Raw genomic sequence first — 26,404 nt, 5'->3', positions numbered from 1 at the left:
GAGGCGTTACACATAATGTGCTACACACTATATTCATAGAGGAAGTTTAGAGCTTTCAATTTGAAGTTGCTTCAGTAGCCGACACTTAATGTTTTTATTCTGACACATCAGACTCTTAAAAATGTCTTCCTCCTATTTGCTCTTCACACTTATGGTGCAAAAAAAACAAAAAAAAAAAGAATACCTCAGAGTGAAACAACTTAAAACAGGCACATGAAAAGGAATTAGGCAGAACAAACATCCGTGCTCAACCCAATTTCGACAAAAGCAGGCAATGGAGATTATTTCCCACAAGTCTTTGCTCCAACACAGCAGACCCGATGCGCACGTGACCACCGCCCTCTGCTGCAAGACGCTTGCGGCCACACCTCTTTGCGGTAGTCTTTGGAACATAAGTCAAAAAACTCGAGAGGGGGGCGCAACTCGCCGGTGGCTGAATCACACTAACAGGTGATTGGGAGTCTTTTTCTATCTGACAATCAACTCTGAGCCGCAGCTGCGCCTCCCGTCATAGAGACGGAGCCACGTGTGTCAGAGGGAAGGGGAGGGGGAGGGGGGATGAGCGCAGACCATTTTTTTAGGATTGAGTTTTTTTGGAGGATTTCTGCTGTTGGTGTTGCACAAATTTAGGGAAATGCCAAATATTTTTTGAGTAATCCCACTGATGAGTTCTAAGATTTAGTCTTTAATGTTTTATAAGACCTAAACATATTAATCACAATAAGTTTTATTTTTTAGATCTAATCCCTCTGATATGTTTCACAAAGACACACACAGGACGTCACACATTAATAAATTATTGCTAAAAATGAAGCAGGAGTCCAGCTCTAAAAAAATGCTCTAAAAAATGATGAAAGAGCAAAAAAAACGGAATTATTTTATTTGTAATTTCTTATTAATATTTACAGGCTTTCTTTGTTTTGTTCTGCAGCATGTTCATATTTGTATAATTTTGACAGAATATATTTATATGGAGAACAAAATATTTCAGGTTATTTAAGGTTTAACTTGAGTTATTCTGGATTAATGTTCCTGTTTTTATTCATATTTATGTTAAAAAAGTTCAGTTTAAAGGTTTAAAAGTTTAGCTTTAGTGTGTTCAGTAAATGTTTATCTTCTTCGGCCCAAAACCTTAAGCGTGTTTTTAACTTAGGCCCCTGTGTGACTGAGTTTGACCCCCCTGTAATACGAGTCTAGAAAATTCATGTATTTTTTGAGTAAAATGGCCAAATAGAAGATAGGGAACACAGCAGGATGTTGTCAAATTTTGTATGTGTGCGGGGGGCGCTGGTGGGGTTACTCGCCCAGGGAGTAAGTTAGTGTAGAACCGCCACTGTTTGTATGTTTGTATCTTGAGCCTAACGCTGACGCTGCAACAACCCAATTTCCCAAGCTGGGATCAATAAAGTATCTTTATCTTAGCTTATCTTATCTTATCAATGGCTGACATTAAGGTATTTGGAAATAATAAACTTTGAATCTTGATCTGTTTGTGTCTGCAGGCGTCTTCAGGTCAAACAGGAAGTCCGTTCTTCAGCATCCAGCTGTGAGTCCATGAAGAGTGACCTCTCCAAGGATCTACCTGTGAACTTCAAACAGGAACCTTCATCTTCAGGCACACAGTAAGACTCGGTTTCTCTTAAACTAATGGGAGGGGCAGACACAGCAAATTTTCAAACCTTCAAATACTGAACACCCTCAAAAACAGGATCTACCTGTGAACTTCAGACATGAATTTTCACCTTCAGGCTCACAGTAAGACTGTTTCTCCTGAACTGATGGGAGGTTAGTTCAGAGAAGAGATGAAGAAGAAGACCAGGACAAGATAAAGTCTTGGTTTGACCAAAGGGCTAAAAATGGCTGTGTGACAAAGTACTGGTATTGCCCCCCATAATTGGTACGAACCTTTAGGTCTACTATAATGGTCTATTTGGTATTGTGAATAAAGGTTAAGCTTTAATCTCAACTGCCCTTGCAGCATGGAAATGGGCTTGCTAAAAGCAAAACCTTTCAGGGGTTGTCAGGTGGTCTGTGAAGGTTGTAGACCGCTCAGTGAACTGAAAGTGAGGAAGTGTTCGTGCACATTTTTTCTATGGGCATGCTGCAGGCAACAGGCAATAGCTAACACTTAAAGAACACCTAGGGCAGGGCTGGCCAACCCTGGTCCTCCAGAGCCTCAACCCTGCCTGTTTTCCAGTTCTCCCTGGACTGCTTGATGGTGACTGCCTAAATCAGGTGTGTTCAATCAATCAGGATGTGGAATGAATTGAGTCAGCTAATCAGCAGCAAGCTGGTCAGGGAGAAATGGAAAACATGCAGTGTTTAGGCTCTTGAGGACCAGGGTTGGCCAGCCCTGACCAGGGGGTGAAGTAGTGCCGGCGAGTAATACATGTTACACCCCCCCAAATCCTGTGCTCTGCACTAGGAGCCGGTGAGTGATGCTCATGTGATATGTGCGCCATCTTTGCATGCAGGCTGACTGTTGTGCTATAATGGGCATGTGACGCTGGTTTAAGAACCCTCTAAGCGGTATACGACATACGACAGACTTGGTGTCAAGGAATTCCAGCTGGGCACCAACTGCAGTTATTCATTTCTCCTCATTTACAAACGGTTGGCAATTCTGTGAGTTTAAAAGGACACTACCCATATGTCACTACCAAATCCAAGTCCCTAATTGCTCAAAGTTGCTCCATGGATCCAGTTAGACCTGTAACCCCCCCCCCCCCCCCCCCCCCCCCATAAGGGTGCATGTAACTAGGAATTTTATGATAGGGACTATTTTGATGCTAAACTTGATAGATAGCATAAGTTTTGCAAGTTGAAAACCTATATAGATTCTTTCTCTGACATCCAGTCCTGCAGAAGTCGATTTGAGTCAACACAGCATTGCTTTGAAGAGACAACTCTAGTACGCTGTTCCTGTCTCATCATGGCGAGGTTTCGTGAACGAAGATTATGAAGAGGGCTGTCCACGTCTTCTACAGGCTCACTCGTGGCTGAACAATCCAATATGGGAAAGGCAGACCCTGCAGCAAAGGCTGCAGGTGAAAGTCTGTTCTGGATTCAGTGCAGTCGTGAGGCCGGCTATTCTACTTTGTCGTTTGTCTTTTAGACTAGTCCGCCAATTGTCTTCAAAAGAGGAGACAGTGTCTTTGAGGTACTGGCGCCAGGTGTCACGATCTTTTGCCAGAGTAGACCACTGACGATGGTCGATGTTGCAAGCACCAAGGGATTTCTTGAGAGAGTCTTTGTATCTCTTTTTCGGTGCCCCTCTATCTTGCTGGCCTGATGCAAGTTCGAAATGCAGAGTGATCTTTGGCAGTCGGTCGTCCTCCATCCTGTGTACATGTCCAGCCCACCGCAGTTGCGACTTAAGAAGCATGGTCTTTATGCTTTGGATGTCTGCCCTCTTGAGGACTTCGACATTGGTGACAAGGTTGCTCCAATGGATGCCAATAATGGTGCGTAGACAGCGCTGGTGGAAACATTCGAGGACTTGCAGGTGGTGCTGGTAGGTGACCCAAGACTCAGAGCTGTAAAGAAGGTTGGTCATCACAACTGCCCTGTAAACATTGATCTTGGTGGGTCTCTTAAGGTGCTTGTTTTTCCACACCCGACTGTGGAGTCTGCCAAAGGCACTATGGCCTTGGTGAGCCTGTTGTCTAACTCTTTGTCGATCCTGGCATCTGAGGTGATTGTGCACCCCAATTAGGTAAACTGCTGGACAGCTTTCAGTTCTGTCTCTCCGATATAGACATGGGGAGGCTGGTACACTTCCCGAGGTGCTGGCTGGTGGAGGAGCTCTGTCTTCTTTAGACTAACTTCAAGTCACAAGAGCTTGGCAGCATCTGCAAAGCAGGAAGTTAATCGCTGAAGTGCTCTCTGAGTGTGAGCTAGGAGAGCTGCGTCATCGGCAAAGAGGAAGTCACTGATCAGTTGCTCATGGGTCTTGGTGTAAGCCTTCAGTCGTCTCAGGTTGAACAAGCTGCCATTGAGGTGGTAGCGAATGTACACGGCATCCTCGTCATCAGGGCCATCAGTGGCTTGCTTCAGCATCATGCAGAAGAAGATGGTTAAAAGAGTGGGAGCCAAGACACAGGCCTGTTTTACGCCGTTGATGATGGGGAAAGTGTCTGAAAGGTCGGTATTGAGCCTGATCTGATCTTCTGGTCTTCGTGCAGCTGAACAACTATGTTGAGGAATTTGGGTGGGCAGCCAATACGTTCCATGATCTGCCACAGCAAGCAGTGCATCCCTAAAAAAGGCTGCTTGGTCGTTCAGGGTGTTGCCGAGTGTTGCTGTCATCTCCTCGCTTCAGCAACAGGCGCCCAATATCCTGAACCGCCTGCATGCAGGATTGGAGCTGCGGCTGCCAATGGCATCTTCCACTTGCCGTTTTTGCCCCTTTCCCATCGCTACAGGACTTGGGGAGTAAGTGGCAAGTGGACGTGGACTTGTCCTTCGAGCCTGCGCAGTGGGATTTTAAGGTGAAGTGCAGTGTGCGCAGTCCTGGCCCCCCCCCTTTACACCCATGGTTCATCTGTCATGGCCTAGCAAGCTGGGACGGTGACAGCTAGGTCCACGGGTCGTAGATTTTATATCAGACAGTCCTTGTCCTAGCTTCTGGCTCAAAAACCGAAAAATATGTAGGACGGTGACCTCAGAATGAGGTTCATACGCCCAGTGGCACATGTCACAGAAACATGATGCCGACCAGAAATCGATGGATGCCATGCAGACTTTCCAGACATTTCCTGTCTTATAACAGTCTACATAAAGTATTTGTTAGGACAGAGGCTTTAGCGCTCAACTTTCTGTTCACTGCTTTCTATTTTATCCTCAGTGTCCACACTGAGAGGCAGAGGATTGCTATTTCTGTGGAGGAGCAGATGTCCTGCTGTTCTCTGTGTCAGAATCTCCTGAAAGATCCAATCTCCACCAGCTGTGGACATTGGTTCTGCAGATGCTGCATCACTTCATCCTGGGACCAGTCTGCTCCATCAGGACTCTGCTCCTGTCCTCAGTGTGGTGGTGAGTCAGAGCAGAAGAGTCCAAAGCGGGACTGGAGATCTGCTGATGAACTCATAACTAAAAACTGAACTTCTATTCGTGTTTTATTGGGCTGTTACATGAAGATTTCTTTCTCTGCTGTCTTTCTTCTTCAGATGTTGGACTGAAGGAACCATTAGATGAACATCAGATCAGTTTGAGGAGGAGATGTGAACATGCAACTGAAGAATCAGGAAAAGAAATGCCCCTGAACCGGATCTACACTGAGCTTTACATCACAGAGGGACTGAGAGAAGAGGTCCAGACCCAACATGAGGTGAGGCAGCTGGAGACCTCCTCCAAGACCAGCAGGCGTCATGATGCTCCAATCAGGAACCAGGACATCCTGAAACCCTTACCTGACCAGCATGGATCCATCAGATTGGTTCTGACCAGTGGCGTTGCTGGAGCTGGAAAAAGCTTCTCGGTGCAGAAGTTCACTCTGGACTGGGCCGAGGGCTCGGAGAACCAAGACATCAGTGCTGTGGTTCCTCTGTCCTTCAGGGAGCTGAACTTGATCAGAGACCAGCAGCACAGTCTTCTCTCTCTGATCCAGCTGTTCCATCCAACGTTCCAGAAGATCCCAGCAGAGCAGCTGTCTGTCTGCAAACTTCTCTTCATCTTTGACGGTCTGGATGAAAGCAGACTTTCTCTGGACTTCAGCAACAGTCCGGCGGTGTCTGATGTCACACAGACGTCCTCAGTCAACGTGCTGCTGATAAACCTCATCCAGGGACGTCTGCTGCCCTCAGCTCTGGTCTGGATCACGTCCAGACCTGCAGCAGCCAATCAGATCCCTGCTTCATGTGTGGACAGACTGACAGAAGTACGAGGCTTCAATGATGCTCAGAAGGAGGAGTACTTCAGGAGGAGGTTCCCAGATGAAGAGCAGTCCAGCAGAATCATCTCCCACATCAAGAGCTCCAGGAGCCTTCACATCATGTGTGAGGTTCCAGTCTTCTGCTGGATCACTGCTGTGGTTCTGGAGAACATGGTGTCCACAGAGCAGGGAGCAGAGCTGCCCACCACCCTGACTGACATGTACTCCCACTTCCTGATGGTCCAGACAAAGAGGAAGAAGAACAAGTACCAGCAGGAACATCAGACAAGTCCACAAGAGCTGGCAGAGGCGGACAGGGAAGTTCTTCTGAAGCTGGGGGGGCTGGCATTTGAACATCTGGAGAAAGGAAACATCTTGTTCTACCAAGAAGACCTGCAGCAGTGTGGTCTGGACGTCACCGAGGCCTCGGTGTACTCTGGAGTTTGTACTGAGATCTTCAGAAGAGAGTGTGGAATCTTCCAGAAAGCGGTCTACAGCTTTGTTCATCTGAGCGTTCAGGAGTTTCTGGCTGCAGTCTACATGTTCCACTCTTACTCCAACAAGACCAATAAACTAGAAACCTTCCTGAGGAAATCTAGCTTTGGTAAAAAAGAAAATTCTAAATTTAACAGCAATGATGATGATGAAGATGTAAGTGAGGATGATGATAAAGACGAGTATGAAAGTGACAACTATGATGAAGACAGATATGACTATAGCTATGATGATAATGAAGATAGATATGACAATAGCTATGATGATGAAGATAGATATGACAATAGCTTTGATGATGATGAAGATAGATATGACAATAGCTATGATGATGATGAAGATAGATATGACAATAGCTTTGATGATGATGAAGATAGATATGACAATAGCTATGATGATGATGAAGATAGATATGACAATAGCTATGACTTTGACTCAGACATATGGAAAGGTGGACCTAGAGTCACAAACGAACATGGAAATGACTCAAACATCTCATCTCTGGATGAGTTTCTGAGTAGAGTCATGGAGAAATCCCTGCAGAGCAAAACTGGACATCTGGACCTTTGTGTTCGATTCCTTCATGGCCTCTCTGTGGAGTCCAACCAGAGGCTCTTAGGGGGTCTGCTGGGTCAGACGGACCAGAGTCCAGAAACCATCCAGAAAGTCACCAACAATCTAAAGAAGATGAACAGTTTCAAAGTGTTTCCTGACAGAAGCATCAACATCTTCCACTGTCTGATGGAGATGAAAGACCTCTCAGTTTATCAAGAGATTCAAAAGTTCCTAAAGTCAGAAAAGCGATCAGAGGAGGACCTCTCAGAGATCCACTGCTCCGCTCTGGCCTACATAATGCAGATGTCAGAAGAAGTTTTGAATGAGCTGGACCTGGACACGTACAACACGTCAGACGAGGGCCGTCGGAGGCTGATCCCAGCTGTGAGGAACTGTAAAACCTTCAGGTGAGTCCAGGAGGGGATTCAAACCAGAGCTGACAGAGTTCTGCTTATTTTAAATCACACCTAAAACATTTAGGCTCACATGTTATGAGCTAAAAACACTAAAATGGAAATATTTGCTGAAAAGAAGCAAAACTCCAGAAACGATAACACAATTACAATATATATTTCCAGAAATCAAAATGAAATGTAAAAAAAACGATGAAAAAACAAGAAACAGGAAAAAGTAGGTCCTATGGAACATCACTGCTTGGATGATGATCCAACCCATCGTCACTCATTTTTCTGTTTTATTCCACTGGTCTATTTTTTTAGTATTTCATTTTGTTTTTGAGTTATTTGTTGATGAGATTTGCACTTCAGGGCCACCGTACATATCCAGACTATAAATGAATTATTTTGTCCATTGATGATACAGCACTACAACAAGAACCACATCACCACTAAACCAAACTAGGCAGTTCAGCTCTTAATAGACCAGATTTAACCCACTCAGGCATTCAAGTCTCTGCAGGCTGATACCATTTACCAGAAAAAAACCTCCCTCAAATGTTTTTGATTTGATACCTGTGAGAAACATTGAGTTCAAACTCTCCTTTGACCATAGACTGTATATGAAAACTGGACTGAGTGACCCCTTCTCCCTGGCGTTCCAAACAGGAAGTACTCGCTGGCTCCAAGAAGGAAAAATCCAATAAACTGCTGTTCCAGTCATTCTATTGGTCAGAAGAACTATTCTTGATCTGATACATTTTCTTATGAACACTTTCTGAATAATCCTCTTTTTTCCTCCATGTTTTGTCTGTTGTTCAAGTTATTAAAGTTATAAACTGATCTTTTAGATGCCTCAGTAAAAGTGGGTGGAGCCTGCTGGCCCCATGTCCAATGTCTAAAAACGTTTGACAGATTTCATGTGGGGGTGTGGCCTTTCAAAAAGCTCACTCCTGATTGATGAGCGTGATTGCCATAGAAACAATGACTCAGACCGACTTGAACCAATCACTGCTAACTGACTCCAACATGGCGGCGTCCGTGTGTCAAAAACATGGCATTGACTCCACTTGGTTGGAGCGGGAAGTGAACCGTTTTCTATGGATGACTTCACACTAACTCAGTCCAGTTCTCACATACAGTCAATGGTTTTGACATACAGGCTTTTTCTCATTACACTGTTACGGGAGTTCTATTTGAAAATAACCTACGATAGGCGAAATCCGTGAAGTAGTATTACAGATATTTTAGGGCACTAATGCCCCTCACTAGATACTTTATCCACGTTTCTCAGACGGTGGTTTAAAGTCTCTAAGTTTAAACTTTCATAGAAAAATACGTCCACTGTAATGGAAGGAAGAAAATCTGATCAAAGATTTATGTAAATGTGGCAAACTGAAGGCTTTCTGTACAGGAGACATGGCACAGAGATTGGTTGACAGTGTTTCCAGCCAATCAGGACGCAGAACACAGTGCGCTGTTAAATAAAAAAGATGCATGCATAACTGCACTGGGAAAAAATAATTACAGAACAGCGAGACGGTGAAAGGTGAACCACGAGGGAACACTGTTTTGTTGACATTTATGTCATTTTCGTGGTGGTTTTTGATCCTCCATGACCTCAAAAACCGATTGGACAAAGAGGAGGCGCTCTGTGTATTTGTGACTCTGTGATTGGCTCAAAAACATTCAAACATCCCATCCAGACTCTTTTTTTATTTGAAGTTTATTGCTTTGTTTTATTTATGACGATGGGAGGAGGTGGATTCTACTTCAAATCAACAGTTTTCATTTTCTTGGAGCTATGATTGTTAGTACGTAAATATTTGCAGAGATCCAATCACAGACGACCTTTTCATCAGAACCAGAGAACAGATGTTTGGATCTGTGTTACATCTCCTCCACTGATCTCTTCTCACAGACTCTCCAACTGTGGACTCTCAGAGAGTGAATGTGAAGTGGTGGTTTCAGCTCTGAACTCCAACCCGTCTCATCTGACCGAACTGGACCTGAGTAACAACCAGCTGACAGTTTCAACAGTCAAGGTTCTGTGTGCTGGACTGGAAAGTCCAAACTCCAGACTGCAGATTCTGAGGTCAGAACACCTTTGCTGATGTTGTTTTGAATTCACATTTGCAGCTGAAAAGATTTAGTCCAAACGTCCATCAGTAGTTTGGCTTTTGCTAAACGCCGCTAGACGGGCTAAATTCAGAACTTTGAGTGCAGTGGTGTTCAGAAGAGGCCGAGCAGAACCACCGGACCCCGTGCACCGGGCCTGTGGTTCATGTCTGATTCATGCACACAGGTCATCACATCCATTTTTCTTCTACATCCAGGTTGGAGAGCTGCAATTTGTCAGAGATCAGCTGTGATGCTCTGGTCTCTGCTCTGAAATCCAACCCGTCCCACCTGACAGAACTGGACCTGAGTGGGAACAAAGACCTGTATGATTCTGGAGTGAAACACTTCTGTGGTCTTCTGGAGAGTCCAGAATGCAGACTGAAGTCTCTGAGGTCAGTCTCTGTGTAAAGGACAGCTAGTTTTTAGAACGCCATGATAAAACCTTCAACGCTCATTTTTTTTAATTTAAAGAGTCGTTCTTATCAAATCAGCGTTTTTAACATGTTCTTCATTTTTCTGATGATGGAGGACATTTATGAAGAAAATTAAGCTCAACATTGCATCTCTGAATATTTCTTTATACTTGAAAACGATCGTATTTGTGACGTAGAAAATACGCTGGGCGGGGCCACAAGCTCCCTACTCTGCCTCATTCTGATCATCCCTGTCAGTCAAACAGATCCATGAACGTCTTTGTTTTCCTCGTCTGCACCAACCGTCCCGCCCACAACTCAGATGTGAATTTCTACTGAACTCCTGCCGCTCTGCAGAAACTATGTCCTAGAAGACGACACAGGTTTTTAGGTTTTGGTTAAATACGGCATCATCATAATCAAACGACCACTGGGACCGATCTGACAATTGATCAAAAGATGATCAGAGTGGGACTTTTCCTCTTTTTTTTATACTAAGTGAAATTTCGCGTTCTTGCTTCTCACCTGGAGCCTCTAAAAATGATGAAATTAGCTTCAGTCAAGAATCCAACTCACCTCAGTATGTGAACCTGAAAAACAGGAGCCGTCCTCCACCGTGCACTATCCTTCATGTTGCTTCCTGATCTGCTGATGAGCTGCTCCTCTGGATGCAGGCTGGACGACTGCGGCTTGTCTAAAGCCGGCTGTGACGCTCTGGTCTCAGCTCTGAGGTCTGCTGGGAACCACCTGACAGAACTGGATCTGAGAGGGAACAGACTGCAGGACTCAAATGTTCGGCCGCTCCAGGACCTGATGAAGAGTCCGGACTGCAACCTGCGCACCCTAAGGTCAGATTCTGAGGCTCCTGCAAAGCTGCAGCGTCTCAGGTGAAGGCAGGCAGTCGGCCAATCACAGCAGCAGAGCGTCCAGCACACCTGAAGCCACTTTTGGTTGACATCTTCTCATTGCAGATGGAAGTACTGGCACTGATTGGGTCGTGTGTTCTGACAACCAAAGTTGCAGCTCGTCTGTTCAGGAGGAGCAAAGAGATGAAGCAGAGGAGGTGAAGAAGACTACGCTGGAGGAAATGGTTTATTTCTGGCCATCAAAGCAAAAAAAGAACTAGAGAAGACAAACCACAGAAGTAACTATCGATACAGAGATACATCAGACTTGGAATAATTCTTTTTGACGTGATAGATATGGAGTTAATAGAAAGGTTGATATTCTGTAGATTGTCCATGTTGGCTCCAAGCTCGGTTCTCCTTTCTGCTGTCAGATCGACATCCTTTCTTCTGGTTTTAGCAGAGATTTTTTTAAGTTTTCTTCACTGTCATGTGAACTGATCTGAACTCAAAACTGGCGCTGTGCAGCGTGCACGCTCCACCTCCGTTCCAGCCATCCTTTTGGGTGGATTCGGCTGTCTGTGGGTGAAAAGGGTCAAACTTGTACAGGGCGCACAGATGGCTAACATGAAATGTCGAGGTCGTGGACCCTCATTGAACCCGTATAGAGAAAGTTTGACGGCTCCTTGCGTGCTGCCCAACCGTTACCCTGAATTTCCACTAGTCTGTCAAACATTGTAGAAGGAGTTAAGCATGAAAGTTGAAATTGTTGAAAAAATGGCTGAACTGTCCTGCAAAATCCTGGAATATTTTGAAAAGTTAAAGGATCAAAAGCCAAAGGTGAACATTGTAAAAGTAGAATGACCAAGACACGTCAAAATTTGTAGACGGAGTTAAGCATGAAAGCTGAAATTGTTGATAAAAATGGATGTACTGTTGAAAATTTGAAGATGATGCTAAAATGGCTAAAAGTGCTAGCATCAGCATCATCAACTGACTAGAAAAAAACACATTGTCTGAGAGTATCACATTGGTAAAAGCTATATGTTCTAAGTTGACAGAAAATCCACTTTTTTCAAAATGGCGGCTTTTCTATTAATTTTGTCTCCATAGCAACCATTTTATGTTTGGGTCGCCTGGGGATGACGAACAAATCGACATTAGTTTCAGACAAATCGGAAAAAGTAAACCTTTGGACGTCCTTAGCAATGAAGTTTGTTTGCTAACCACGCCCACATTCCTTATATGTCCAGATCCAGTCTTCTTCCACTTTCGGCTTCTCCCATCAGGGGTCGCCACAGCGAACAAGTCGCATGGTAAATTTGGCAATGTTTTACGCCGGATGCCCTTCCTGACGCAGCCTTCTCAAACCGGGCTTGGAACCGGCAGAGGTAGAGAAGGGAACAGGGAGCAGCCCGGGATCCAGATCCACTGGATGTCCAGATCCAGTGAATTTCAATATGTTCCGTTCAAGCCATGGATGAAGTTTATTGCAATATTTGCTTTAGATTTTGTCATTAAATGGCCACCAAACAGTAGGTTGTGTCGACATCCCATAATGATTTCTAAACGTATTTTATAGTCCAAAGCCTTGTGATCATTTTAATGTTTGAACGGTGTCTCTAGCTACAAGTATGTTGAAGTTATAATGCTTGAAAGAAACAAAAGTTTTCAAGAATTCTCCATGTATTTAAATGAAGCAAAAATCTTGGAAAATCCTGGAATATCCTGGAATATCTTGAAAAGTTCAAGTATATGAAGGCCCGAGATTCATAGCTGAAAGGAATAAGCTATAAGAGTTGAACATTTCAATAGTAAACTGGTTAAAATAGGTTAAAAACTGAAGGTTAATATCGCCTCACATTTAGGCACAAAATGGCCGCCAAACTCCAGGTTGTATTGCCATCCCATAATAATTTCAAAACGTATGTTGAAGTCCAAAGCCTTGTGAGCATTTCAATGTTTGAACAGTGTCTCTTGCCAAAAGCATGTTAAAGTTATAATGCTTAAAAGAAACAGAGGTTTTCAAGAATTCTCCATGTATTTAAATGAAGCAAAAATCTTGAAAAATCCTGGAAAATCTTGGAATATCTTGAAAAGTTCAAAGATTTGAAAGACCAGAAGTAGTAACTGAAAGGAATAAGCTGACAGGGTTGAACATTGTAATAGTAGAATGATTAAAATAGGTGAAAGTTTGAAGAAGTTTAAAATTGCCTCACATTTTGGCACAAAATGGCCACCAAACTCTAGGTGGTGTTGCCATCCCATAATAGTTTTGAGCCTTATATTGAAGTCCAAAGCCTTGCGAACATTTAAATGTTTGAACGGTGTCTCTAGCTGAAAGCATGTTGAAGTTACAATGGTTAAAACAAAAAAGGTTTTCAAGGATCATCCTTGTATTTAAATGGAGCAAAAATCCTGGAAAATCCTGGAATATCTTAAAAAGTTCAATGATTTGAATGACCAAAAGTCATTGCTGGAATAAGTTGAAAGGGTAGAAAATTTTAAAAGTTAAATGGATAAAAAATTTTTGAAGTGTCCGAACCGGGTGTCGAACCGGGCGCCTCGTGCACCATAACTTCCCAATGCATTTTAATAGGGCAAAAATTCCCGTAAAAACTGGAATATCTTAAAAAGTACAAGGATTAGAAGTACCAAAAGTCATAGCAATAATTAGCTGAAAGAGCTGAACATTTTAAAAGTTGAATGGTTACAATCGGTTAAAAATTGTAGAAGGAGTTAAGTGCCGAAAAACGGCGGAAGATAGCAGAAGAGGAAAACAAAGGCAAAAACAAACATTTATTGGTTGAATGCTGTAAAGCATTCAACCAATAAATGAACGAGGTGACTCGTGTCTGAAACTCAACAGGTTATGGGCCCAGAGAACGCTGAAAAAGTTTTTTTTCACTGTATTTTGTGGATTAAACAGTTGTGAGTTTTTTTTTGCTTTTCTCACAATGGAGGATAAGCTGTTTATAGACAAGCTGAGCGGACCGGAAAATTGGGCAACATGGAAGTTTCAAATGGAGCACTTGCTAAAGGCTAAAGGACTATGGGGCATGCTAACGGAGACGGACGTGTTAGCCGCAGATGCTAATGCTCAAGCACAAGCGGAGTTTACCAGACGGAGAGAGAAAGCATTCTCCACGTTAGTGCTGAACGTGAGTACACCCCAGCTTTACCTGGTAACAAGCTGCCAGACTCCCAAGGAAGCGTGAACTACGCTTAAAGGCCATTTTGAGAGAGACACATTGGCAAACAAACTGTTCCTTAAGAAAAAATATTTTCGATGTGAAATGAAGGAAGGATGTCAATTAAGTGAGCATCTGAAGCAAATGAAGGAACTGACTGATCAGCTAACAGCTATAGGAGCTGATATTAAAGAAGAAGATCAAATTGTGACACTTTTGGGTAGTCTGCCACCTGGTTATGCCACCATTGTCACTGCATTAGAGACAAAGATGGACAATTTGACGCTGCAATTTGTTCAACAAGCCTTAATAAATGAAGAGCAAAAGCGTGTAAATGCAAATGAAAGTTACAGCGGTGCTAGCTCAGGTGGTGGTGCATCAGCTATGTCATCTCAGTGTCGGGGAAGTGTACAGGAAAACTTCAGGACAGTAGGAGCGGAAAGACCAACCACATGGCGGTGTTATAAATGTGGAAAGGAAGGCCACATTAAACGTGACTGTCCAAGTTGGAAGTACAAGGCCAAAAAGAAGACTCATAAGGCTAAAAGCATGACATATGGTGATGCAGAAGGTGAAAGTGCTTTTGTCACAAAAGAGGCAAATCCAACTGACACACCACAACAGTTTGAATGGTTGATAGATTCTGGTGCATCAAAGCACATGACATGTGATAACAACATTCTTCAAGATTACCAGCAGTTCACGGAAGCACAGTCTGTGAAGCTCGCTGACGGCAGGGTGGTTGATGCCCTGGGAATGGGAAACGTCAACTTGAAAATGACTTTCAAAATAAGTGATGTAAAAGACGTCACAATGTATGATGTGCTGTATGTTCCAAAGCTGTTGGGGAATTAATTTTCAGTGGGAGCAGCCACCAAGAAAGACAACACAGTGCAGTTCCGGAAGTCTCACTGTTACATACGTGGAAAAAATGGAACTCTTCAAGGAATGGGAACACGAAGAGCTGATGGACTTTATCAGCTGGATGGTAAAAAGGACTTACAAGTTTGTCATAATGCATCAGTAGCAGCCAGCTTATGGCACCAGCGGCTGGGCCACACTACCAAGCTAAAGGAACTAAAAGATCTGGTGAACGGAGTGGACTTCTCCACAGAAACAGAGGTTTCTTTCTGTGAGGGATGTGTGGAAGGAAAACTGTCTAAGCAGCCATAGAAGTCGATTGGAGGAATTCGTTCCAAACACAGAATGCAGCTGATTCATAGTGATGTCTGTGGTCCCATGCAGACTGAATCCATTGGTGGAGCAAAGTATTTTGTGACATTTATTGACGATTACTCCAGATGTTGCAAAGTGTACTTCCTGAAACACAAGAATGAGGTGTTAACCAAATTCAAAGAATCTGAAAGAACATTCACAAATGAATGTGGACAAGCCTTTAAAAGACTCAGAACAGACAATGGGGGTGAGTACACATCAAGAGAGTTTCAAGAATATTTGAAAGCTCAAGGCATCCAACATGAAGTGACTGTACCTCACTCACCACAGCAAAATGGTGTTGCAGAGAGGAAAAACAGGACTTTAGTTGAAGCAGCTAGAAGTATGCTTTCACATGCTAAGTTGCCAAAAATGTACTGGGCAGAAGCTGTAGCCACAGCAGCTTACATTCAGAACAGGCTGCCTACATCTGTACTGAAGCAGGAGACACCCTATGAGAGATGGTGTGGAAAAAAACCTGACATGAGTCACATGAGGGTGTTTGGATGCATTGCTTATGCACATATTCCAGATGAAAAAAGACAAAAACTGGACAAAAAAGCTATGAAGCTTCGTTTTGTAGGCTACGCAAACAACGCTAAGGGTTATCGCCTATATGATGAAGAGAAAAGAAGGAATTTAATCCGCCGGGACGTCATTTTCAATGAAACAAACTTTGACTGGAAACAGGGAGCAGAAGAGCCCCACCCAGAGAATGAAGTAACTGTGGACACAAATGACATTGAAACAGAGAATGAAGCCACTGCTGATGATGCTGTCAGAAAAAGTGACAGAATCAAAAAGGCTCCAAAGAGATATGGATACGACTAGTTTGCTGATGCAGTTGTTGTTGATCATCATGCAAATATGTGTTGTGTGACAGAGCCACTCACAATGAAAGAAGCTCTGATGAGTCCAAATGCAAAAGAATGGCAGGATGCAGCTGATTTGGAATATGAGTCGCTGCTCGAAAATGAGACGTGGGATCTAGTGGACTTACCAAAAGACAGAAAAGCTGTAGGTTCAAGATGGTTGTTCAAAGTCAAGCATCATAGTGATGGAAGAGTGGAGAGATACAAGTGCAGACTTGTCACCAAAGGCTACTCACAGTTGTATGGTGCTGACTATGATGAGACATTTTCACCAGTGGTACGTTTCAGCTCTGTTCGTACATTGCTGTCTTTTGCAAATCAAAACAATCTGCATGTTCATCAGATGGACGTTGTAACTGCATTTCTAAATGGACACTTGGAAGAAGAAATCTATATGGAGCAACCAGAAGGATACATCCAACCAGGACAGGAACACCTGGTGTGCAAACTAAAAAAAATCAATCTATGGACTGAAGCAATCTCCTCGCTGCTGGAGCAAAGCCTTCACAGAGTTTATGATGGAACTTGGTTTTAAACAGAGCACATCAGATCCCTGTGTGTTTGTGAGATCAAGACAGGAGCTTGAGATCCTTGCAGTTTATGTGGATGATCTCATTCTGATAACAGAGTCAACTGAGAGCATGAACGAGTTGAAGGCAGCTCTCAAGAAGCGCTACAAGATGAAGGACATGGGTGAGCTGTCCTACATCCAGGGCATCTCTGTGGTGCAAGACAAAGAGAAGAACTGTGTCTTTCTACATCAGAAGAATTATATTGAAGCCATACTTAAGAAATATGGGATGGAAAATGCTAATCCTGTATCAACTCCTGCTGATACCAACGTGAAACTGAAAAAAAGTGATGGTGTTAGTAAACCAGTACACCAACAAAACTATCAGTCAATGGTGGGAAGTTTGCTGTATGCTTCAATAGCCACACGACCAGACATAGCTCAAGCTGTGAATGCTGTGTCAAAGTTCAATGCAGATCCCAATACTGCTCATCCGACTGCCGTGAAGAGGATTCTTCGATATTTGAAAGGGACAGTGAACTGTCCCCTGCCTCTTCCCTGGTGGGGGGTACGGGCCCCTTTGCAACGGCGGCCGTGTCCCCGGGGTGCCGGCTTCCTGGGCCCGGCGGTGCTCTCTCCGCGCGGTGGGGGAGTTCACATTACATCTGAGCCGGGGGTGTCTGGTCCCTGGGGGGTGGGTTCTGGTCCTTGCTCCTGAGTGCTGGGCCCCGCCAAATTTCCAACTGTGGCCGAGCCTGGTCGGGCCATATTTACAACACCCCTTGTGGGCCTTCTTTTTTTCCCCGGGGTTCCCCCCTCCTGGGCGGGGGCGGCGGGCCCCCTGCCTCGCTCCTCCCTGGACCAACTGTGGGCCGGGCGGATGGCTGCCTGGAGTGCGGAGCGGGTCTCCCTTGGGGGGTCCTGGCTCGTACCTGGGGTTGGGCGGGGGGATGCCCGGAACTCCTGGGTGGTGGTGGGGTGCTCGTTTGGGGCTGTGGGCGTCCTTCTCCGGTGGGGCCCTGCGTTGGGTTCTCCCGGCGCGGCGGGGGGGCTGCTCTCCTGGTTGGGCTGGGGCGGCGCTCTCTTTCCCTCCGTGCTTCCCTGGCCTCTGGCTCTGGGGGCCTTGCGGCGGCCCTGCTGGCCCTGGCCTGGGTGGCGGGCTTGGTCGCCCGGGCGGCGGTTGTTCCCTGCCGGTTCCCGTGTGACGTTGGGGGGATTCCGGCTGCCGCTGCTGCTGCGGTGGGGGTCTGGGTGTGGGGATGGCTGGGCACTCTCCCTCCTTCTTTTCACGTTCCACCATCCATTTTAGAAGAACATAAACACTCACCTGAGCACTGGTGTTAGCTCACCTTTGCACTAATAGCTTGCATGACTGAATGACTGAAAGATTTCACACTAGTTGGTTTTAAGGCATAAGTATGCGTTCGTGAACACTATCTGTTTTGTGTACATGTCGACAGGTGGACATTTTTGCAGCTAGCAGGTGTGTTTATAACATTTGTGTGTGTGTGTGAACAGGCCCCGCCCTTTTTGTACTGCATTTGAACCTTACCATAATGATTAACAACCAGTAAACTTGTTGCTTTATGCTGCTTCATGGTCTTATCCCCCTTCCCCTCCTATTATCACCCCTACCCCCCCTCTCTCTAACGTCCCTCTCTCTTCTTCCCCTCTTTCCTTTTCCGTCCGGTCCAAAACCAAAGATTTTCAGACATGATTGAAATTAATAAAGTTTGGCCTCAATTACAAAAGGGGTTTATTCAGACATACCTTTGGTTTGTCTGAAGATTAATAACCCCTCTTGTTAAAGCAAAATATGTACAACACAAGAGGCCCTAAGCTCTCATCTGTCTGCCCAGCTGTTGGACAGGACAAGTTAAAAAAAAAAAAAATAAAAAAACAGAAAGGGACAGTGAATCTTGCCCTTAAATATGAACAGTCAGACTCTGGATCTTTAATTGGATTTTCAGATGCGGATTGGGCTGGTGACCAAGATGACCGACGCTCGACAACAGGTAACATGTTTCTACTGAGTGGAGGAGCGGTGAGCTGGCTCAGCAAGAAACAGGCAACAGTTGCACTCTCAACAGCAGAAGCTGAATATGTTGCACTTAGTCAAGCTGCTCAAGGAGGAGTTTGGCTGAGACATTTACTGGCTGATCTTGGAGTGGAGGATACGCCCACAGTGATGATGGAAGACAACCAAAGTGCCATCGCAATTGCAAAAATACAGTGGATCACTCCAGAACTAAGCATATAGACATTCGATATCACTACATCTGTGAATGTGTGCAAAATGGACAAATAAATCTACAATATTGTCCAACTGAAGATATGAAAGCAGATATCTTGACCAAGCCGTTGACAAAACAGAGGTTTGAAAGTCTCAGAGGAGAGATTGGACTTTGTTTTGTGTGAGAAAATAGTTGAATATTTTTTTTGACAGGTTACCACTGAATGTATCCATAAATATTTTGTTTTGTAAGAAAATGAATATGAAGATAAGAAATGTAAAGGAAAGGACATAATTACGTTTATTAAGGTTACGGGATACAGCAAGTGAGTTTGAAGAAAGATATCTGGAATTTAAGTTTTTCTTAAAAAGAAACTGTTATAAAGTTTTTTGTGAAGAGACAAAAAAAAGGGTTTGTCTTCAAGGTTCTAAATAATGTGAAATTAAGTGAGAGTGTTGTAATACTGTAATTTCACCATTAGGTGTCAGTGTCAGTTGTACTGCTGTTGTTTTGTCCTACAAAGAGTTAATAAATGAACGAGGTGACTCGTGTCTGAAACTCAACAGAATTTGACCCTGACGAAGGCGGAAGGCATTCCGCCGAAACATGTCGGTAGGTTTTACACAAAACAAACCCAGTGTCTGATAAAAAATAATTTAACTGCTTAATAGAACTTATAGACACAATGAACTTCATTGAATCATCAACAGAATTTGTGTCATAAATCATGGTATCTTTTTGAATTCCTAACATCCATCGTCCATGGTGGTCTTATCTTTGGTTTTAACGTGTGTTATCGTGTGAACATGCACCTTAAATGTGAAATTTTAATTTTTTAATTTTTTTTATTTACCAAGGCTGTGTCCCACCAAGGTGGGGTAGCCTAGACAAGGCACACAATTTTAGCTCCCTCTGTCTCTTCCCCAAACCCTCCTCCTTCAGTGTGTGAGTGCGTGTGTGTGTATGTGCGTGTGACTGGTCTTCACACATTTACGGAAATGGGAAATTGTGTCTTTTAGAGTTTTATTTTGAAAGTTCCGGTTCACCGACTTTTTAGCTGAAAAATTGCTGCATAAACGGACTGGAAATAGAACTCCTGCGTTACGCTGGAGGGTAGGGTAAAGCTACTCTCCAGCGTTACAGACCAGTGGAAATAAGCCTTTAGACGATCATAGTGGGCGTCCTGGGGGCATTAGTGTATCACGTGCACCTCCTGTGTGTGATCAGTAAGAGGGCCAGTCCTCACACCTATAAACGACTAGAGTGCAGCATCAGGACGCCGTACGACATCATCACCTGTACATCATAAGTGCGTGTAACTAGACGCACGACAACGCTACGTTCCATTTAAGTGACGTTCCTTGTGGCGGCTGTACGAGCCTCAAGAAATACCTGTGCTCCCCTTTAGATGCAGCCGCTCCTCTACGACCCTCCATGGACCCAGACAACCCAAAAACAGTCAGGTTACCCCGTACAGGTGCTGTGACTGAGACTCTAAGACACAGATTTTCAAAAAGCTGCTCTGATGGTGAGTCTTTCATTAGTCAGAACAGGAAGTTGCACAGGAAGTCAGGTTTTCTGGTAAACGTGAGCTGCTGAGTTCAGCTGCAGGAAACAAACAGTCCTGCTCCACTCGTTCCTTGTTCTCCACGCAATTAGTACTATATTTTTATGAATTGTGTGCACACTGGATTATGTTAACTGGCAAGGGAATGTTTTTTTTTCTGCTTGTTGATTTGAAGAAAACAGATTTATTTGAGACTCTGGTCCCGTTACCCAGGCCAGGTCCATGATGGCGAGCTAGACCCTGGAACCTGAACCATCAGAAAAGCCGCATCCTCCCGCCAAGCCGGTTGGGGGCTCCTAGTAGCCCAGTTGAAAACAAAGACCTCTGACCCAGCTTATGCCCACACCATCGCTTTAATGAACTACCGTATATTCATACAAACTGAATTCACGCTTCCCAGTGCACTTACCTTCCTCTGAACTGTGGGCGAGTTGGTTTTTCTTTGTGTTTTTGTTTCTATGGTGCAGTGGTTGCTGGACTCGAGGACATGCTACAACAGTCATGCCTTTGTAAATGTGAAACATTTTGAAGTACTTTTGTGTATACATCTGAATGGCCATTCATTGTTTCTCTTCATTATTGTCCATCACTGTAAATAAATTGCCCCACACCAAACAACAACCTCAGTTTCCTGCCATTCCCTCCGAGAGTCGAATTTCAGTCTTCTGGTCATTAGCCCATTTAGTTCTTTCTTTTTTTGTGTGTGTGACACAGTTGCTACCCATCCATCCATCCATTATCCATCCATTATCCATCCATCCATCCATCCATCCATCCATCTTCAGATTTAGCTGAATCCCAATAAGGGTTGCTGGAGCCTATCATAGCTACTGTTGAGTGCAGGTGGGGTTCACCACTATGGCGTTTCATGGCTGCCATAAAGTGAAAGGGCTTAAAGACAACTGAGTGGGCGTATTCAGGAACTGAGTGAGGAACCTTACAACCACGCATGAGCAATTCTAACTGAGCGACCCCCCCATTTTACAACTGCAGGTCTGCCATCCTAACTGAGCGATGATCTGGCTCCGTCATTTCCCCTTTGCGCGCTGACCTGGGTTTGTGTTCAGTGTTCAGAGGTGTGTTTGTCACTTGGGGGCCGAAACCTTTCTGGTGGATCTGATTGGCTGCAACTTGCATGTCTTATCCAGAGAAGCAGCGGGGCGGGGCTTTCTTTTAGAGGCTTTAATAGAAAGAAACGGCGGCTGTAAGGTGGATGAAAACGGTAACAAATGCAGTGATTTTCACAAGAGAAAAACTTACAGACAGAAAAACCTGCTGCTCTTTCTGACCTTGGTTTTGGGTCGTTGGTTAACGTTTGAATCCACGTTACATCCAACGTTTTTCTATTAAAGCCTCTAACAGGAACAGGGGGGGGGGACAAGTTTTACACAAAGAGACGAAATTTCTAACTGTGAGAGTCAAAGAGCCACGCACGCACGCACGCACACACGCACACACAGTAACACAATTAAAGCCATATTATTTCCCATAACACACTCCTCTCCTTACAATACAACATCACTGGATTAAACGGTGCAGTTTCAGTTCATTAATTTATTGTTTATTTTTCAGTCATCCATCAGCATCCAAACATCCATCAAAGTCCTCATCTTCTGCATCTGAAATGAACAGCTAGGCTACATTTCTATCAAACAGCTTCCCTTTCCTCATCCTCAGAGTCCGTCTGGTTGCCGTGCGGCTCCAAAGATCAGTGCAGGCAGACGCCTCAGTCCCAGCTTTAGTCCTACAGTCATAAAGTCAGGCCTAACTCGCCCGGCGCTGCCTCCCAGTAAAAGGGGGGAGGATGGACAGCTGTTCACTGTCATCTGCTGGAAGTTGCTGCTCTCAGCCTCGAGTTGATCTTCCAACAGGCAACCTCGCCTTGTTTCTGCAGAAACTCAGCTGCTGCTGCGTCTTCTTGGTTTGTTTTCCAGCTTCCTCACTTGTGAACCATGGATCCATTATTTTAAATTCTCTGACAGCTGAGGTTCAGTTAAGTTAGAAAGATCTTCACAGATTCAGACTTCCGGCCTCAATAACTTCTGATAAACGTTCAAATGAGTCAGCAAGTATCTCAGTCATTTTGTATGAACACAGATAGTGAACCACAGATGCATTTCTAAAGAAACAAGATAGTTTTTTGGCATTTTAATCAGAATTGTTCTCTTCAAGCTGTGAATGCAGAAATGCAGACATGCAGACATGCAGACATACAGACACGCAGCCACGTAGACATGCAGACACGCAGACCTGCAGACATGCAGACATGCAGACCTGCAGACACGCAGACATGCAGACCTGCAGACACGCAGACACGCAGCAAGTCGGCTGCCAAGGGAACTGCAGCTGCTGGATTCCCGTGTTCCTCCACGTAGCTGATAGCTGCAGTTTAAACTGAGCTTCATAATCGTGTCTCTCTGCATTTCCAGAGTTTCCAAAACGATTTTGTTCTGCAACCATTTATGCTGCCAGAGTGCTAACCACTGCACCACCATGCAGACTATTATTTTACCCCAATTCATTTATCCAACCATCATAGATGTGAGGCGATGTTCATATTTATTTGATTGACACAGAAAGTGTTGCCACATCTGGGGACATGGCAACACTTTTGCCACAAAGGCAATTTAACAAAGCTTTCTTTTTAAACCCAAAGATTGTTTCAAAGCTTGATCTCTGAATCTTCATCAGGAAACAGGATCCTTGATAACAGATCTGCAAAACGGTTCAACAGGAAACTCTTCTGACTAGATATGATCGTCTGACATTTGTGCCGCAGCAGCTGAGCTGACTTTTATTTTAGTTTAAATTCTGAACCTCATGGAAAAGAGTCAGAATGAGGAAGATTTTCCACCTTTTCCAAAATATTCTTTAAAACTTCAATGATTATTATTGTTTTTTTAGCTTGCCATCCCATAATGAGCAAATCCAGAGCAGATGAAGGCAGTTTTCTCTGCTCCTTTTCTTTGGAAGCTGAATTCATTTGCTATAAACCACCTTTCTCTGATGTGGAGCGACGGCTCAACTCCAAGCTCCTTCCAGACTCCTGAGCTTCCTCCACCTTTCTAAGGTGACCAGAGTCTTCCTCAGAGGAAACTCTTGTTTTGATGTTTGGTCACATCTTGGTTCTACTCCTGAAGTTTCTTCTGCTAAAAGATAGATCTTGTTGTAGAGTTCTGAGCCCCAAGTGTCAGGAACTTCAAACCCTTATAGATGCTCAGCAGCAACAAACACCCAGAAAATCATCAAACTAGAGTCTTTGAGGGATGTTGTGAAGAACCGGCTGTCAGAGTTTGAAAAAACAGTGAGAGCAGAAAGGCTGGGAGGGCGGGGCCAGAGCACTGGCGTGATAAGTAGAGGAGCACGGGAGGGGAGGACAGACGGAGAGGACATGGAGCGTCCAGCTCTGCTGCTGTTTGTGGGTCTCTGCAGCTCAGGTAAAACTCTGCTTCCATCCTGACTGGCTTTGACTTTTAGATCTGGGAGAAAGCAGTGGCGGCTGTTTGCATTCCTGCTGACTGCAGAAGAATCCGTGCATTGGATTTGGAGAATGTCACACATGACGCGCTGTTCTCCTCATGAGGGGCCTCATGTTGAGGATGGGGTTGTTTCCATGGAGACCATTCTGGTCTCAGTAGGTAGGGAATAGGCCTGCACAATATACCGCAAATTTATCGTTATCGCAATATCCAGCTCTGCAATATGCATATCGCAAAAGACGGCGAATATCGCAATAAATCGCAAACCCAAAATGTGTTAAAACAATCTTCTAGCAGCTTGAAGCATTTAACGAATCAAATAAATCCCTTTATGCTTTGACCAATCAGATGGAGGCCTTCCCATTGTTGACCAATCAGATGGAGGCCTACTATGTTAACCCTGGTCCTGAAGAGCCTCAACCCTGCCTGTTTTCCAGCTCTCCTTAACCAGCTTGCTGTTGATTGGCTGACTCAAGTGATTTCACATCCTGATTGACTGAACACACCTGATTTTGGTTATCATTATGGAGCAGTCTAGGGAGAATTGGAAAACAGACAGGGTTGAGGCTCTTGAGGACCAGGGTTAGCCACCCTGACGTTTGTCCCCCATGTCGATGAGGGTCATTTGGAGTATAATTTTTAAACTGTTGCAATGAAATGGGAATGATGTTTTTGTTTATTTTTCTATTTGTTTATTTACCGCAAATTTATCGTTATCGCAATATTGATCACTAATATCGCATATCGCAAGTTTTCCTCATATCGTGCAGCCCTAGTAGGGACCCTGAGAAAATTAAGAGGAGCATCAATTGAAAACGGCTGCAGGTAAATTCTGCTTGATGGCACCAAAGTTTGAATAGATATTAATGTTTAAAAAAAAGTTTTCTTCCATAAATCATATGCGACGGCTGTGGTGCAGGGGTAGAGCGGTCGACCTCTGACTGGAGAACTGCAGGTTCGGTTCTCGCCTTGTCCAGACATGTGTGGAAGTGTCTTTGGAGTTTGGACACTGCTTGTGGTTATGACGCTGAAGTTGGCTTCTGATTCACAGCTTCTGCTTCGTGAGGCACTAAAGGAACATTCTGCTGCATTTTTCACACTAAGATCACCTAAAACCAGGTCCTGATCAAAAACCACTGGACCTGGACTGCTCTAACCTGGATTAAATTATGATTTAGATACTAAAGAACACACTAAACACAGTTTCTGATTTGTGAAAATGTGAAATAGAAGGATTTTTATCGTATTTTACGCACTGAGTCCACCTCAGACCAGGTCCTGATCAAAAACTGCTGTGTGAAATAGAATCATTTTATCACATTTTATGTAATTTAAGGATAATAGGGACAAAGGAAGGACAACTTCAAGCAAAACACCAAAACAGGAACTTTAAAGTAAATCAGGAAACAAACCAAGAAAAAATGGAACAAAAAACTCAAACTTAAGTCAGGGGCTCATGCTGACCCTGACCATAACTATGTGTCCAATCTGACATGTGTTTCCCAGTTTCTTTTGGATGTTGATGTCTGAGATTGTAATGTGGCCTCTTCCAGCCTTCTTGGATTCCTGTAGTCCATCCTAAAAGTGTCAGCTTTAGTCTGTGCCCAGTCTGTGGAATGCAACAAAGTCATTTTGTGCACCCAGGTGATGTTATGGCCACCGGCTCGTACCTGTGGAAACAAATACAATAGTACAATCCAGTGTAAAAAATAAAGATAGAAAAATGTGAAGGAATTAAAAAATAAATTTCCCCAAAATTTCAGGAACAGGACCTGGTCTGAGGTGGACTCAGTGCGTAAAATGTGATAAAAATCCTTCTATTTCACATTTTCACTAATCAGAAACTGTGTTTAATGTGTTCTTTAACATCTAAATCATAATTTAATCCAGGTTAGAGCAGTCCAGGTCCTGTGGTTTTTGATCAGGACCCGGTTTTAGGTGATCTTAGTGTGAAAAATGCAGCAGAATGTTCCTTTAGTGCCTCATGAATCAGAAGCTGTGAATCAGAAGCCAACTTCAGCGTCTTCTAGTTGTCACAGATTGGCGCCAGTGTTTGGCCGCTGAGCCGCCATCAGTGAGTGAATGTGACTGGAAAGAGCACTGGGCCTTAGAGCGAGGTAGAAAAGTGGGATGAAAATATTTACAAGTGAAACCATCCGCCCTCTAAAGCTGCTGAATCTTATTTGGGTTACAGGGGTTGCTGGAGCCTATCCCAGGTACTGAATGCGGGGTCAGGTCACCAGTCTGTTACAGCGCCACACAACCACACATTCACACCTAATGGACAAGCTGTGATCAATGAACCTATGAAGCGTGTTTTTGGACTGGGGGAGGAAACGGGAGAAAACCCACACATGTACAAGTAGAACATGCAAACACTCCCCCCCTGGGATTTGAACCATTTGGGAAGTTAGAGTGCTTCCCACTACACCACCATGCAACCCCCATGTAAATTAATAAACACTTTAATTGTGTATTGAACTTAAGTGAAGCAAAAGCTGTAACTGATAACTTTAAGTTTCCAGTAAAAGTGACGGCAGGATCTCTAAGATCCACTCAGCAGGAGTCGACACTCAGACTTTTCTGCCCTCTGGTGGTTCACATGAGTTTCTGCAGGAACTCTGACATCCTCAGTTCATGAC

The 26,404-nt window shown here is 44.1% G+C and overlaps 1 protein-coding gene and 1 long non-coding RNA gene across 2 annotated transcripts in view; one reads left to right on the top strand and one right to left on the bottom strand.

Moving 5' to 3' along the window:
• Nucleotides 1-26,404, bottom strand: part of LOC144981599 (uncharacterized) — a 383,701-nt gene that overhangs the window by 186,040 nt on the left and 171,257 nt on the right. The window lies entirely within an intron of this gene.
• On the top strand, nt 4,843-12,229 carry LOC110014298 (NACHT, LRR and PYD domains-containing protein 12-like). Its single transcript, XM_023961320.2, has 6 exons — nt 4,843-5,034; nt 5,169-7,326; nt 9,236-9,409; nt 9,651-9,827; nt 10,523-10,696; nt 10,820-12,229. Exons 1-6 carry the CDS (start codon nt 4,893-4,895, stop codon nt 10,836-10,838), a joined length of 2,844 nt encoding a protein of 947 aa, XP_023817088.1. The 5' UTR covers nt 4,843-4,892; the 3' UTR covers nt 10,839-12,229.

The sequence above is a fragment of the Oryzias latipes genome, chromosome 13, assembly GCF_053564925.1.
Source record: "Oryzias latipes strain Hd-rR chromosome 13, Olatipes_Hd-rR_3.1".
Taxonomy (NCBI): Eukaryota; Metazoa; Chordata; class Actinopteri; order Beloniformes; family Adrianichthyidae; genus Oryzias; species Oryzias latipes.
Note: the sequence above shows the minus strand (reverse complement) of the source record. Positions and strands in the feature narration are given on the sequence as shown.

Coding starts and splice junctions, on each gene's coding strand:
- LOC110014298 (XM_023961320.2), top strand. CDS start 4,893: ATGTCCTGCTGTTCTCTGTGTCAGAATCTCCTGAAAGATCCAATCTCC. Junction 5,035..5,168: donor CTCCTGTCCTCAGTGTGGTG/GTGAGTCAGAGC, acceptor TTTCTTCTTCAG/ATGTTGGACTGAAGGAACCA. Junction 9,410..9,650: donor TCCAGACTGCAGATTCTGAG/GTCAGAACACCT, acceptor TTCTACATCCAG/GTTGGAGAGCTGCAATTTGT.